The sequence below is a fragment of the Octodon degus genome, unplaced genomic scaffold (assembly GCF_000260255.1).
Source record: "Octodon degus isolate 3935 unplaced genomic scaffold, OctDeg1.0 scaffold00037, whole genome shotgun sequence".
In the NCBI taxonomy this organism is placed as follows: domain Eukaryota; kingdom Metazoa; phylum Chordata; class Mammalia; order Rodentia; family Octodontidae; genus Octodon; species Octodon degus.
Genome location: NW_004524613.1, coordinates 6,144,033 through 6,159,071, shown reverse-complemented (window position 1 = coordinate 6,159,071; position 15,039 = coordinate 6,144,033). Strand labels below are relative to the sequence as shown.

General features: G+C 51.8%; 1 protein-coding gene across 6 annotated transcripts in view; it reads right to left on the bottom strand.

Moving 5' to 3' along the window:
- Window positions 1–1,708: 1,708 nt before the first annotated feature.
- The window catches only part of Cep250 (centrosomal protein 250), a 49,117-nt gene continuing 35,786 nt past the window's right edge, over window positions 1,709–15,039 (bottom strand). For all 6 annotated transcript variants that reach the window (XM_023714818.1, XM_004630984.3, XM_023714817.1 and 3 more), the window contains 9 exons: window positions 14,672–14,793; window positions 13,417–13,537; window positions 11,999–12,120; window positions 8,971–11,541; window positions 5,499–5,594; window positions 5,224–5,379; window positions 4,413–4,514; window positions 3,419–3,481; window positions 1,709–2,448 (listed from right to left, as the gene is read on the bottom strand). In XM_023714818.1, the coding sequence (XP_023570586.1) occupies window positions 2,185–2,448; window positions 3,419–3,481; window positions 4,413–4,514; window positions 5,224–5,379; window positions 5,499–5,594; window positions 8,971–11,541; window positions 11,999–12,120; window positions 13,417–13,537; window positions 14,672–14,793 (3,617 nt within the window). In that variant the 3' untranslated portion in view covers window positions 1,709–2,184. The remainder of the gene's footprint in view (window positions 2,449–3,418; window positions 3,482–4,412; window positions 4,515–5,223; window positions 5,380–5,498; window positions 5,595–8,970; window positions 11,542–11,998; window positions 12,121–13,416; window positions 13,538–14,671; window positions 14,794–15,039) is intronic.

Below are 15,039 nucleotides of genomic sequence, written 5' to 3'. Positions count from 1 at the left end.
GGAGCCCCTGTGCCTCCCTAACTTGCTTTCCTGTCTCTGCAGAATGAGCCAGACCCATGCTGGGCTTTATGACTGGGCTGCCGAACCTTCATGCATTCAATATACCCAGCGTCCACAGCCTGGCTGAGAGCATCTACCTGCTGTTGGTGTCCCCAAAGCTTCCTGACCTGCTGTGGACTGCATTGGTGTTGCTGGTAGAAAGACTGGAAGGGTCTCAGGTCTGGAACAGGCAGCTCTTGGCTTCTTGGTGTACAGCTGATTTTGCCCTCGCCCTGAAGCCTGGGATCATGCAGTCTTCACTTCTTTGGCCCACAGCAGCAGCTTTTCTGCCTTCAAGGTGCTGCCGTCCTCTGTGGGAAGCAGAGAGCAAAGGCTGCTGGGTCATATGCGGTGTGTGCTGCTTAGGGGCACAAATCATGGGCAGCTCATTGAAAGAAAGGAGCAGGCACATAGCCCCACCATAGGAGCTTGGGACAAAAGGCCTGGTGGTAGAGAGCTTGCCCAGCATGCGTAAGCATCAGGTGCCAACGAGAGGGAGAGAAATCTGTTTTTTCTTAGTTTTGACGTTGCAACAAAGGTCTTAGGCCTAGGAGCTGGTTCAGGCCAGAAGGTGTCCACCATGGCCAGCGCATAAGTGACAATCCTGTCACAGCTCATCCTCCTGATTGGCTTCATGCAATCTCAGCTGATATACTCAAGGGACACCTTGAGGACATTCACACAGACAACCAACAAACTCAGTGTTTGGGGAGCTCAGAACTTGTTTTAAGTCCAGAACACTTCGTTCCTCATGTCTGCGAGTTAGAACTAAGGGCCTCCATAACCTGTGTCTGGACCATGGGCCCCTCCCACTTCCACAGCCAGACAAGTGTTCTCAGTAGCAGCACCCCCAACTGCTCCCATCCTTGGTGCCAGGGATTGTCACAGCTCTAGTAAGTACACAGAACCATCTGACTTGTTTTTTTTTTTTTTGGTGGAACCGGGGATTGAACTCAGGCCCTTGTGCTTGCCAGGGAAGTGCTTATTCCACTGAGCCATCTCCCTGGCCCCTGACTTGTTTTTGAGACTGGGTCTTGCTGTATATTCCAGGCTGGTCTTGAACTCACCATGAGCCAACCTCAAATTAAGTATACCTCCTTCCTCAGTCTCTTGAGTGCTGGGATTATAGATGTGTACTACCAAACCTGGCTCGTTAGTCTTTTTTTCTTTTTGGTACCAGAATTGAACTCAGAACCTTGTACTTGCCAGACAGGCACTGTGCTGCTGAGCTGTATCTCCAGCCCAGCTAATGTTTTTTTTCTTATTTTTTTTTTATTTGATACAGGGTCTTGCTATGCAGTTCAGACTTGTAGTGATGCTCCTGCCTCAGCCTCCCCAGGCAATTACAGGTGTGCACCACCACACCTGGTTTTGGGGCTTGCATGGTGTGCCTGGTGTTCTGGGCCCACAACAGCATGCAGTACTGGGGATCGAACTCAGGTCCTTGTGCTTGCCAGGCAAGTGCTTAGACTGCCAAGCTATCTCCCCAGCCCAATCTGTTCTCATCAACTGGACTTCAGATGTTCTGTGGACAGGAACTGTCTTGTGCGTGAAACCTGATCAGAGAGCATGACATGCAGCAAGCTCACATCATCCGCTGGGAATCAGCAAATTCTTCCTTACTTCCCTGATGTGCATCCCAGCAAAACAAGAGACAAGGCCAGAGGACTCATATAAAGAACCTGGGTTTATTGTTGAAGGGGGAACACAAGGGAGGTGAATTGGGACAATAAATTCCTGGCAAGAGGGCGATGAATCTCCTGCACTTACTGCATCAAGCACTCACAGCCCAGATGAAGACACCACATACTGTGGACTGGCCGAAGCCTCCCAACCTGGTATGGACTCAGTGGTTGCACCAGGCTGCGAGACACCAGGCACCTGGCCCGGCGAGGCACTCCGTGCGTGACTCCAGATGTTAGCAATGTGGCGTGCCTTGTTCTCATGGGAGCTGGGCCCTCTCCAGTTGTGTGGGTTTCTGAGCTCTTCCTGGCAATGCCAGCTGACGTGGGGGGCCATGGGCTGACAGAGCTGGACCTTTCCTTTGGCAAAGCTGTCACTGTGTATAGAGGCCATGACCTCCTCTACAGTCACATTTCTCTCCATGGCAGCAAGATGGCCTGCATCCTGACCGAGCTGTGGCTGCTACCTGGGGGTAGCCTGGGTAGCGCTGGGGCTGGAGGGCAGCAGGATTGGTCCTGGGGATGTCAGACTTTGAGTCAGGGACTCATCCAGTTTTCGGGTCTCAGCCTCTAAGACAGTGGCCTCAGGGGCTTGGGCCACCTTGAGAAGGGAGTGGGACAGGTTGTGGTGCAGGCCTGCCAGCTCCCGGCTGGTCTGCACTGAGCGAGCAATGTAGTCTTTCCTCTGCTTCCGCTCTAAGGCCAGCTGGGCCCGCAGCAGGGCCACCTGTTGGGAAGGAAAAACAAGAAGAGCAGTTGATGTCCCACAGCTGTCCCAGGAGCTTTCTGCTTCTGTGGCTCTTGGCAAACCTTAGGATGAACTGTACCACATACACAAACCTCAGAATCAGGTGTCTGAGGAAAACTGGGGGGCGGGGGGCAATGGGCATCAGGGACACAGATCCAAGGAGCCACCAGTCACAGCAAGTGGCTCTGCCTGAATCCCAGGCCCAGGGGCTTCTCTTGCTCATCCTGTCAGGGCCATGCCTAGAACTGCTTTGTAAGAGCTAAATACAATTCAAAGCTCCAGTGGAGTGTAGCGAGTGTCAGGCTCTGCCTGTAGTGACTACTGAGTTCTGAAGCAGGCTCAGAAGTAAAAATCCGGGGGCCGGGGAGATGGCTCAGTAGAATAAGTGCTTCCCTGGCAAGCGCAAGGATCTGAGTTCAATCCCTGATTCGGCCAAAAAAAAAAAAAAAAAAAAAGGTCAAAATCCCACCCTTCTCATTACTACTGGGCGCTGAGAAAGGAAAACTTGAGGTGAGGCCTGCAAGGCAAGATGACACTAGATGCAGCTTCCCTGATGTGGCAACTCGACACTAGTGACGTGTGGGCTCCGCTGCCTGGTGGCTGGCGACAGTCTGCAAGGGCACAGCTGCGAGTAGGGGAGGCCAGCGCGGTTCTGCTTGCTCTAGTCTGTCCTAGCACACCATCTGCCCTCTTCTTTTCCCTTCCTAAGCTGGAGCCTGGAGGTCAGCCTGGATCATGTGTTCTGCCCACTCCTGCTGTCACTGTGCTCCAGGAAGAGTTGAGACTGCAGCCCTTCTTGCCTCCTGCGGACAGTTAAGTTCTCTGAAGGCTGGAAGTACCTACTCTCTCCCTGTGGGAGGTGTACAAAGGGCCAAGCACATAACAGAGCCTGAAGTCTTTGTGCAGGGGAGGGAAAGGGGTTTAAAAGACAAGTCCTTGAAGAACTTACCTCTTTCTGCAGCGCAACCATATGCTTGGTGTCTGAGGAGCCCCTCTGTCCTCCTTGTCCATCCTAAGGAAGACAGATACCAATCTTGTTGGGGTGAGTATTCATGCTCTGGGGCTACAGTAACCTGTAGCTGCCCTGGGGGCCTGGGCAAAGGCTGAGGGTCAGAGGAGTCTGAACTCAGACTGAACCTTTCCAGGGCTTGGTGTCGGGGTGAGGACAGGCCCAGGAGGGCTGGCAACAGGATAATGGGGGACACTGTGGAGATCTGACACTGAGCACCCAGAAGGCCTGGATGGCATTTGGTTCTGAGGTACTTTTATATGTAACAGAGGTAGGCCACACATCTGCTTTGTGCCAGCCCTAGAGCATGAGCTGAGGACAGAGAGAGGGAGAAAGACATGGTGACTGCCCCTGGGAAGCTTTAAGGGAGGGGGCTGGAGAGCTGGAGATGCTCAGCAATCAGAAGCAGTCCCTACCTGCCAGGCTGCAAGGCTGGGCCTACTGATGGACATTTCTTAGCTAACAGAGTTGACAGTATAAGGTGGTCTTCCCCAGAGACTTTATCTGGAAAAGGAACTCTATTCCCAGGAAATACCACAAACTGCAATCTTGCAAACTTAGTACCATGAGGTCTAAGAATTCTGCAAAGCCATGCTCAAACTCCTAAGGCATGCCAAGAGCAGACAAGCACCACATGACAACTTGTATGCCAGGGATTCTGTCCAGAGCCCAGGGAGGCCTGGCTCTGGGTGAGCCTGAGGTCTGGAAGATCCTCAGAACGCAGGGCTGCCAGCCTCGCCTCCACCTCACCCTCTGCCTTTGGTGTGGGCCTGCTTCTCAGAGCAAGGACAGCCTGAGCTGTGCTGAGCAGGGCATCCTCCAGGGAGGCAGGGCTCTGTCTGTGGCATGGCTGGTGTGGCTGTCTCACTGTTTAAGGATGGCCTGGGATATGCAAGGCAGAGGCCTGGAGTGCAGGTAGGGAGAAGAGGTTAACCTGCTGTGTGGGTGATGAGGCCATGGCTTCATTGACCTCCAGGGCCCCTGCCTGGGACATGCGTATGGATTCCCTCTTCAACTTCCTCCGCTCTCGTTCCACCTACCAAGAGACAATGACAAACATGTCTTGGTGTGGAGCCAGTGCACAAGTGCGGGGGGGGGGGGGGGGCCAAAAAGGCAGGGGGGAAAGGGAAAGGGGGGGGGGGGGGGGGAGGCACAAAAGGTCAGGAGTGAAGGGAAGTGAGGGCTGGCGGGGAGGGCAGAGAGGGCGCAGAGCAGGCAGCCTGAGGTAAAGAAGTTCTTCACAGAGGAGAGAGAAACCTCGCAGGTCCTGGGAGCAAGGGTCAGCAAAGATTTTCTACAGTAAGTGCTTAAGCTTTGTGGGCTATTCCAGCTCTGTCACAACTAGTCAGCTTCTCTGCTCTAGTGAGCAAGCAGTCAGATAATGGGTGGCTGTGTTCCAATCAAATTTTTTTTTTTTTCCAAACCAGGCAGCCGGGGCTGGGAATGTAGCTTAGTGATATAGGACTTGCCCCGAGTTTGATCCTCAGTACTACAAGAAAGAAAGAAAGAAAGAAAGAAAGAAAGAAAGAAAGAAAGAAAGAAAGAAAGAAAGAAAGAAAGAAAGAAAGAGAGGCGAAGGGGGAGAAAAGGAGGGGGAAGAGGAGGAGGGGAGGGGGAGGGGGGAGGAGGAAGAGGAGAAGGAGGGGTGGAGGGAGAGGCTGGCAGAAGCTGGACTTGGAGCTTACATGAGAAGTGGAGGTGAGAGACTCCAGTGATAGGAGCTGAGGGTGGCAGATGTTACTGACCTGCTCCAAAGTTGTCCGGAGCTGGATATTGTGGTGCTGCAACCTGCTCCGGTCAATCTCCAGCCAGGCTACCGCCCGCTGTAGGTGTTCCAGCCTTTGTCTCAATGGCTGCTTCTCCTCTATCCCAGAATCAGGCTCAACCTGCACTCTTGAGACCTGTGGGGAAACCTGAGAATCTTACCTGGGCAGCCCCGCAGACAGCTGGTCTAGGCTTCAGAGACATAATTCCCAAGGCAGGCAGCCCCTTTGGGCCATCAGTCCCCACCCCAGCTCACCTCTCCAGGTGGCTCACTCTGCTCTGCTCTGCTGGATGGGTGCAGGCCACGGAGCTGTTCCTCCTCCAGTGCCTGTCTGGTGAGCTCTAGCTCCTCCTGGGATGTGAGGGTATGGGACACAATCAGGCCACCTCAACCTCATATCCAGAAGATCCCTATCCTCCAACCTCATAAATACTATTTCCTCATCAGGGTATAGTGTTATGTTTTCATGTAGCCTGAGTTGTTCTAGTGTACAGCATACATTTTCCAGATGGGTAAAACAAAGAAATACAATGGGATCCTTCCAAGGAGCAAGGATTCAGGGTCGGCCTGCACTGATCCAGAACCAGAGCCTCCAAGCCACCTTATGTCTCACGTAAGGACATGAGCCAACCTGAGGCTCAAAGAGACACAGGTTAAGGTTGTGGGGTTAATTGCCATGAGATAAATAGGGAAACTGAATAATAGTTGGTTGCTAGTCAGCCTTTGGTTCTTAAACAGTAGTGGTTCAAGATGCTGGACAGGAGGAAACAAGTGCACAGTGTGGCAGAAACTAGCCTGGAAAGAAGAACTGAGTAGTCAGAAGACTGAACTCCTAGGTAGGCGCAGCGACTGGGGGTTCGGTCCTTAGTGTGTCCTGCCAGCCCTGCCCCTGGGGTGCACTGAGATGACAACTGAGACTGAGCATGGTGGTGCACACCTGTAATTCCAGTGCTTGGATCCTCCTGAAAACAGGAGGATCGCTATGAGTCTCATCTCTGTAGGGAGACCCTGCAAACCCTGTACTAAATACAGAAAAAAATTTAAAAATATAGATATAAATATAGATATAGATATAGACTGAACTCAAAGCCAGTGCACACCTGCAATCCTAGCACGAGAGGCTGAGGTAGAAGGTTCACAAGTTTGAGTGCAGTCTGCACAACTGAGTAACTTAGAGAGACCCCATCTCAGAAACGAAGGTAAAGACCAGATATGGTGGCACATATATGTAATCCTAGCACTCAGGAGGCCGAGGCAGGAGGATTGCCCAAATTTGAGGCCAGCCTGGGCTACAAAGTGAGTTCAAGGCTAGCCTGTCTCAAAAAGACAAAAATAAACAAAAAGCAGTCAGGGCTGGCCAAATAGCTCAGCAGATTAAAGAGCCTGTAAGCAGGCGCAGGAGTGGGGGGGGTTGATCCCTGGACCTGCCCTGCCAGCACCTGCCCCCGTTGTCGTGCTGAGACGTTGAGACTGGGCGTGGTGGCGCGTGCCTGTAATCCCAGCTTTCGGGAGGCTGTAAACAGGTGGATCACTAAGTTTGATCTAGTAGTTAGACCTTGAACACCCTGTAGACCCTTCCCTAAAAATAAAAAAGAAAAACAAGACTGAAGCAGGAGGATCACTGTGAGTTCAAGACCAACCAGGGCTACAAGTGAGTTCAAGAAAGGCTGGAGACACTGTCTCCAAAGCAAACAAACAAACAGGCTGGGATATAGCTCTGAGTAGGCCTTGGATTTAATACCCAATACCTACCCTCCCACACACCCACCCAAGCACTCCACTCTATTAGACCTAACCTCCTCAGGCAGTTACCAGCTTACCGGCCGTGTACCTTCACACAAATTAACCTCTCTGACTGCCACCTCTTAACTGCAGAATGAGCACATTAGTAATTCCCTTCTTTTCAGGACAGTAGAAGAAGGTGAGGTAACAGTGCCTGGCATGTAAATGGTACTACTACAATGAAGGCTGGATCAAAAAGACTTTGAGTGCTGGGCATGGGAAGCATAAAGTAACCTTGACCCATACTCCATTCTTGAGTGAATACTGCTTGATATCTCAAGAGCATGGCCAGGAAGTACTCACTTACATGCCTTTCTTTTGCTGAGCCTGTGCCAATGTCCTGGAAATAGGAAAGGAGTTCACTGATTGCTTTCTTCATATTTACTATCATTTCTGATTTTATCAACAAGAATGTCAGGGCCAGGGAGATGGCTCAGTAGAATAAGTGCTTGCCTGGCAAGCACAAGGGCCTGAGTTTAATCCCCAGTTCCATTGAGGGAAAACAAAAAACAAAAAACAACCTATTGTTTTTTTTTTTTTTTTAAAAGGATGCCAAGAGTCAGAGAAGTGAAGGCATTAAGCTAGGGTGACACAGCTAATAAAACTATGGAACTATATTCCAACCCAGGAGCTTGAATACACAGTCCATAAATGTAATTTCTTCCCTACACAGTATCCTTTAACAAGAGCAGAGCTCTGTAAGGTTGCAGAAGGCAAGTCCCTTGGGGGTTCTATGTCTGGAATGTAGGAGGGGTTCTGCAGGGCTCCAGCCAAGGACCAGATGTCCCTAGCAAAACGGACTGAGTTTCTCTTGGCAAAAGAAATGATGCCTGTCTACCTGCAGCAGTCAGCCAGGCTTTCCTGCCTGCCTACGCTGGGCGGATCTCACGTCCAGTGTTGAGGTTACAAAGACTAAGACATAGTACTTGACCTGAGGTGAAACAGGGTATCCTAATGTTCTATCCTGAACCCCTTTCTGTGCTCCCTGAGCTTCCCACCTACCAGAGCCCGCAGGTTCCTAACTGCTGACAGTACCTGGGTACCTAACCCTGGCCAGGTTCATCTGTCAACTTGAGGCCCCTTCCTTAAGCTGCTGCTGGACCTTTTGCCCTGCACATAAGCACGGTGCCTTGCCCCATTTCCAATCTGAACTTTTCATCCCACCTTTCCTCCTCCACCTGCTTTTCTTCATCTCCACAGGGGAAAAACTCTTGTGTTGTCTTAGGCTTTTTGCCTTTTCTTTATTCCTCCCATCCATCAATCAATGGTTGGAAGTTCTATGGACCCCTTAGATTTTCACCTCTCTTCAGGACTTGTACTACATTCTCCCAGGTGGTGTCCCCAGATCTGTTCCACATGGTGACCTGAGTGATCTTTTTGAACTATCTCTGATTATCTCACCTCCTTGCCCCAAACCTTCCTGCTAGAGACTCAGGTCTTAGGGTGGCTTATGAGCTCCAAATGCTGTGGGATCTGGTGTACTCCCCTTGGCAGCCATCCCTCTATGTCCCGGATGCCCTGAATCTCCTACACAGACATTCTTTATGCTCTCTAGCCCTCTTCTTCCTCTCTCCCAGAAAGCCCTGCCCAGCCCGTGTTTGGCTAGTTCCTAATTAGACCCTTCAGATCTAATCTTCAAGCCCACTTTTACCAGGAAGTTTTTTGGGACTCACCCCCAGGAGAGGCTGGGTGTCCTTCCAGCATGTGTGCCCCACCTGGTACATTTCTACTAGGCCCTGACTGGCTGCATGGAGCTGCTCATCTAGCCTAGCTCCGAGGCAGAGAGGGTGGCTGGTTTACAGACCAGCACTGTATATAACCTCGCTCTGCTCATGTTGCGTGCTGAGATCTCAGCTTTCTTATATCCTCTGCGGTGCCACAAGGTCTGGGGTGAAAGGTAGCCTCTGAGGTCAGCCCCAGCCCTTATTCCCCTGGCATGACTCACCTTCAGCCTCTGCTGTTCCGAGTCCCGCTGTAGAACAGAGGCTTGTAGGAGCATGGATACCTCCTGCAGACTGTGGACACTGGCCTTGCTCTGAGCCAGGGACAATGCCAAGTCTCGGGCCTTCTCCCTCCACTCAATCTCCCTGGCCTCCGTCTGCCTCAGGGCCACCTGCAGTCGCTCCAAGTCCCAATTCAATTTTGGAGATGGCTCCTCCACTGGGGAACCTTTGTGGTTGGGGGGAGATGCCTCCAAGTTTTTCCTCTGCTGGGCCTCCCTCAGCTCCAGGATCTCTTCTTCCTTTTGGGCTAGAGTCAGCTGAAGCTCCCTTAGGCTCTCGTGAAGGACCCTTACCTCTTCTTTCTCTTGCTCCAGACTCTGCTTCTCTTGGACCTCATTCTCTTGGCCTTGCAAGGTCAGGCACTTCTTCAGCAGCTGCCCCTGGTCCTGATGATGGAGCTTCAGCTCTTCATCCTTCTGAGCAAGTGCCTGCTGGAGCTGCTGCATGTCCTTCTGGTGTCGGAGATCCTGCTCCTGGATCTCACCTTCCCGTGTCCTCAGGGCCTCATCCAGCTTCTGGGCATGTGCCTGGCAGGCATCCAGAGCAGCCTGCAAGGTGGCGGTATCTGCGTCCAGACCATGGCTCAGCTTTGCCTGCTCAAGAAGACACTGGTCTTTCTCTTGCAATGCAACCTGGGCCTTGCTGAGGGCCTCCTGCAGAGCTGCCTCTTGATGCCGGAGGGACTGCCTTTCTGCCCGCAGAGCCTCCAGCTCTTGGTCCTGTTCCTTAAGTGTGGCTTTAGCCTGCAACCAACTGTCCTTTAGGGCCCTTGCTTCCGCCTCATGCTCCTGTGCCTGCTCAGCACACTGCTGTTGAAGGGCCAGCAGAGCCTTCTCTTGTTCCTGAGACTCAGCTCTTAGGTCTCCCAATACCTCCTCCAGGGCCTGTACCCGTCGTCCCTCCACAGCCAGCTCTTCCTGGAGCCTGTGCACCTGCTCCCTGTGCTCCTCCAGCTCTTCCTGGTGCTCCTTCAGTGTCATGTGTGCCTGTTCCAGAGCTGCCTGGAGTGTACCTGCCTTCTCTTTCTCTCTCTCCTCCTGGGCCTGAGCCTGCTGCTGTTTTTGCTGCAAAGCCTCTAGCTCCTGGTTCCTCTGGACCAGGACTCTCTGGGCCTCTTCCAGCTGACCCCGAAGCAACTGCTCTTTCAGCTCCCCTTGTTCTTTGGCTTCCTGCAGGTGCTGCTGCAGAGTCACTATCTCTTGCTCGCTCTGGGTCAGGAGCAGGCTGGTCTCGCCCACCTTCCTGTGCAGGCCCTGGAGCTGCTGCTCCAGCTGGTCCTTGTGCTCCTGAAGCTCCTGGATGTGCTCCTGCTGGCACTCTACCTCCTTCTCCTTCTCCCGTAGGATCAGCTTCATGTGCTCCAGGTTCCCACGCTGTGCTTTACTAGGGCTCTTCCCCTCCTCTGCCCGTTCCTGTATCAGTTGCCTCTGAGAAGCCAGCTCCCGACTGCGCTCTCTCAAGGACAGCTTGATCTGCTCCAGGTCTTCCTCGAGGATCTTGGTCTGCCGTGTCCTCTGGTCTTCCAGGACCTGAATCCTCTCCCTCTGCAGCAGCAGCTCCTGACCCCTCCTCTCGAGGTCTTGGGTCAGATGCTCTTTCTGCCTCTGCAGTTCCTCTATCTGCTGATGCTGGGACTTCACCTCCTGGTCCCTTTCCTCCAGCTCCCTTGACAGAAGGGTGCTGTGGCTCTCCAGGTTTTGGATCTGGCTGCTTTGTGCCTGCAGCTCCTGGCTCTTTTCTTCCAGGTCCAGGGTGAGATGGGTCAGAGCCACCCTCTGCATCTCCTGCTGGCCCTCCAGCTCCTCAATCACCTTCTGCTGGCTCTCCACTCTGTGATGGCTTTCCTGCAGTTCCAGGGCCAGGCACTCCAGGGTTACTAACTGCTTTTTCAGGTCTTGAATCTGTCCTCTCTGGGACTCAATCACTTGGGCCTTCTCATCCAGCTCCAGAAGCTGGCGCTCCAAGACATTCCTCTGGGTCTCCCGATCCTTTTCCAGCTCTTTGATCTGCTCCCTCTGTACAGTCAGCTTCTGCTCTCGCTCCTGGACTGCCATGGGCAGGTGCTCTAAGACAGACCTGCACTTCTCCAGCTCTTGAATCTGTTCTTGCTGCAGATCCACCTCTTGGTTCCTCTTCCTCAGGTCCAGAGACAGCAGTTCCAGGGCAGCCTTCTGCATTTCCCGCTGCTTCTCCAGTTCCTGGATTTCTCCCTGCAAAGCCTTCACTTCTGCCTCTCTTTCAGACAGGGTGTGGGCCAGCAGAGCCAAATTCTCCTGCAAAGCCTTCCCCTGGGCCACTTTCAGCTCGCCCTGCTCTTGCAGAGCCTGGGCTCGCTCACGTTCACTCTCCACCTCTTCATTTTTCAGTTTCAGTGCTGAGCGAGCTGTTCGCAGATCTTCTTCCAGGACCCCGGCAGCACTTGCCTGAGCCCTGGCTTCTGCAACACTTGCTCGCAGATGCTCCACCTGGGCTGTCAGGTTCTCCTTGTCTGCCCGAAGCAACTCTCGCTCATTCTGGAAAACAAGAGCCACCACAGACGGTGTAACTTCCCTTATGCATCACTCCAGTACTGGCCTAACTTATCTTGTGACACCAGCTTTGGCAGGGACTTGGGCAAAATAGGTTATGCACCTTATTTAAGCTGATTTTATTAAAAAAAAAAAAAAGTGTCCCTAGCACCTCTTGAGGCTCTGCTGGTACCAAGAGGAAATGGCTTGGTATATATAAGCAATCCCCAACTCAGTCCTTCAGGGCAAGGTACAAAAATCCAAACCTCAATTCAGAAAGAGTAACTGGAGGATTTCTATGACCTTTAACAATGGTTCTCCAGGACATGGAGACAGTCAAAGAACTGAGCCTTGTAAATGTGACCACCAGCCAAGGTGGGCCTTGAAGCTAGAGCCTGGGGCCCTTTAGGGTGGCTGCCAAGGTTTACCACTTCCACTGCCCCCAAAACCAGGTATACATTACCTGGGCTTCCATTCTCTGAAGCTCTGCTTGCCGGAGGCGACTCTGTAAGGAGGCCACAGTTTCATGAAATTCCCTCAGCTCAGTTTCTAGGGAGTTCTGTTTTCCTTCCCACTTGGATTTCTCTTTGGGAAGAGAAGGGGTAGTGGAGTTAGGCCCAAGGCAGGGGGTGGGAGAACATAGGGGTGTAAAGACAGATGGCAGGTAGGGAAGAGAATCAAAGGGAAGAAGGCCAACAGGAGAGAATTATACCCAGCATCCGAAGTCACCCCCCACCTGCTCCTGTGTGCCAAAGCTCCCTGCTGTTGCCAGACTCACACCTGTGTCTGCTGCCAGCCCCAGCACTGCCTGTTAATTACACCAACTCTTCCTTGTCCTGCTCTTAGAAATCTTCAAGGCTGGAGTCCACACAGGTTAAACCAGCCAGCAGTAGAGGTCCCTTCCAGATCCCTGGTGATGCGATTTTATAGAGGCTCTTAGAAACCTGGGTGGCTCTGTGGGCTGCCCCTCATTTCTTTTTTAAAAATTATTTATTTATTTATTTATTTAGTGTGTGTGTGTGGCCAGCTCAGCCCACCAGGGGGCGGGGCTGGCTGGCATGTGGTGCTGGGGGATTGAACCGCGGTCCCTGTGCTTTGCTTGGCTTAGTTTGTTCTAAGTAGGTGCTTCAGACCACTGAACCATCTCACCAGCCCTGCCCCTCATTTCTGCACAATTCTTCTGAATCCAGGCCTATTTCGATGGGCCTCCGGAAGCCCAACTAGTCTCATAAAGGCCTGAACATGCCCCAAGTCATCCTCTTCTTACCCACAGTAGAAACTTTAACCTTAAGACCTTTCCCTCTCCTTTCCTTTCCAAGTGGTCCCCACTTTTTCCAGCTCCTGGCTGAGGCGCAGATCTGGACTCCCCTTCTTGAGGTCTGCTAACTAAACACTATCCAAGGCTAATCTTAGAGTTGGAAATGATAAAAATAAGTAACATGGATGAATGACAGGAAAAAAGGGTTTTTTTTGGTTTAAATTTATGTATTGGGTACAGGGTCTCATTATGCAGCTCACACAGCATGTGGTGTCAGAGATTGAATCCAATCCTTGTACTTGCCAGGCAGGTGCTTGGACCACTGAGCTATCTCTGCGGCCCATTTGTTTTTAGTAAATGTCTCACTATGCAGTTCAGGCTGTTCTCAAACTCACAGTAATCCTGCCTCCTGAGTGCTGGGATTACAGGCATTACCACACCTGCCATGTCTGGACCTCAAAGGCTAAGTAAAGCAGAATAGCTTAAGGAACTCATCACCCCTTCAGAGATGATTTAAATGCCACCTCCCAGTTGTGGGTAAATAGGAGAGCAGTGGCTAGGCTGTTCCTGCCCCTCCTGGGCTTCACCTGTGCTCCCTCTAAACCTGCCCACCTGCGGCTCACCTTCCTGGCTCTGGAAGAGCTGTCTCTTTAGGTGCTGCAACTCTGTGTGGACCTGCGTCTTCTCTGCCTCAGCACTGGTTAGCTGTTGTGCCATCTTCTGGGTCTGATCCTGCAGGTCATCCTGGGAAAGGAAGGTAAGTGCATTCCTCATCTGCCACAAGCTGGCCCAGCCAGGCTCAAACCTGCTCCTCACTCTCAACCTTTGGAGTGATCAGTTATCTCCTCATTCCCAGACTGCTGAGTTCTTAGCTCTGACTTGCACGCAGCTCCCTGAAGTGACCACGAAGCCCCTTTAACCTATGACTGGAAATAGCTGCTCATGGTGCCATTCTGAGACACAACTCTTCCCTTCCAGCTATCTATTCAAAGCTTAGGGTCAGGGTCATCTCTTCCTTTCCCCTGCCCCTCCCTGAGCCAGAATGGACTGCCCCTTCCCCATAGTTCCAAAGCCAGCCATCTGGTCCTGCCCCTGTCAGTTCAATTGGTTTTGCTTCCTCTCAGAACATGGTTTGGAGCCAGATGTGATGGCTAATGCTTGTAATGGCAGAACTCTGGGAAAGTGAAATAGCAAAGCTGCAATTTCTAGCGCAGACTGGGCACCTTAGCGAGTTACATTAGATCTTTTCTCAAAAAGTAAAAAGGGCTGATGATGCAGCTTAGTGCAAAGGCCCTGGGTTCAATCCCCAGGGCTGGGGAGGAAAAAAAGAAAAGGATGAGGTTTGGTCCTCCATCACATCACAGCCTGTGGTAGGCACAGGTCACATCTTTCGTATTCCCAAGTGAGAGTGGCTGGCATATAGTTGGCACTCAATTTGTATTGACTGACAGGTTCACAGTGAGGTGGGATTTGTGGGACCTTTGGCTTAATCTTGGGTCTTAAATGCTCCAATACAGAGCAAGCTCAGTGGTCTCCAACTTTCTGGTTTCCAAGAATAAGTTCATGGTTGAGGGAAAAGTTATACAAAAGAAAACCAGCCTATGTTCATGGATTATAGTTTGCAGAGCTCCTGAAAACAATGCCCATTTATCCTCAAGATAACCCTGTGGGTCAGGCCATATGCTCCTCTGAAAGTGAGAGCAAGGTCCAGGAAAGCCAAATGCTTTAGTCATGGTTGCCAGGTTATAAATGATAGAAGGGGAACTCATCCCATCTTGGTCTCAGAAGAAAACAGTTCAAACAGCTGCATGAGTCTGTGTACCAGATTTTTGGGCAGAGATGAAAGTTTATAAAAAGGAAGGAGAGTAGACAACATACCCGAGCCTGCTGTGTCTTCCACAGGTCTTGGTGAAGATTGTGCAGGGCAGAGGCCACGGCCTCAGCTGAAAGAGCCGGCAAGAGGGGCCCTCCCTTAAGGAGGCTCCTAGTTCCATTTTGGTCTGGAGAAATGATGAAAAAACTGTCCTCATCTGGCTGCTACTATGCAAAGAAACAGCCATTCCTCCCCAGACCTGGCCTTGGCCTTTCCACATGTTCCTCTCCTCCTCAGAGAGCAGCCGTTCAGGTATCACATGCCTTCCACCTTTCTATGTGCCAGCGTGACCCAAGGAACTGTGAGTACTCCTTAGAAAAATCCTGAGGTACTTTTAACATCCTCATTTAGTCAAGAAAAATCAAGCTCAGAG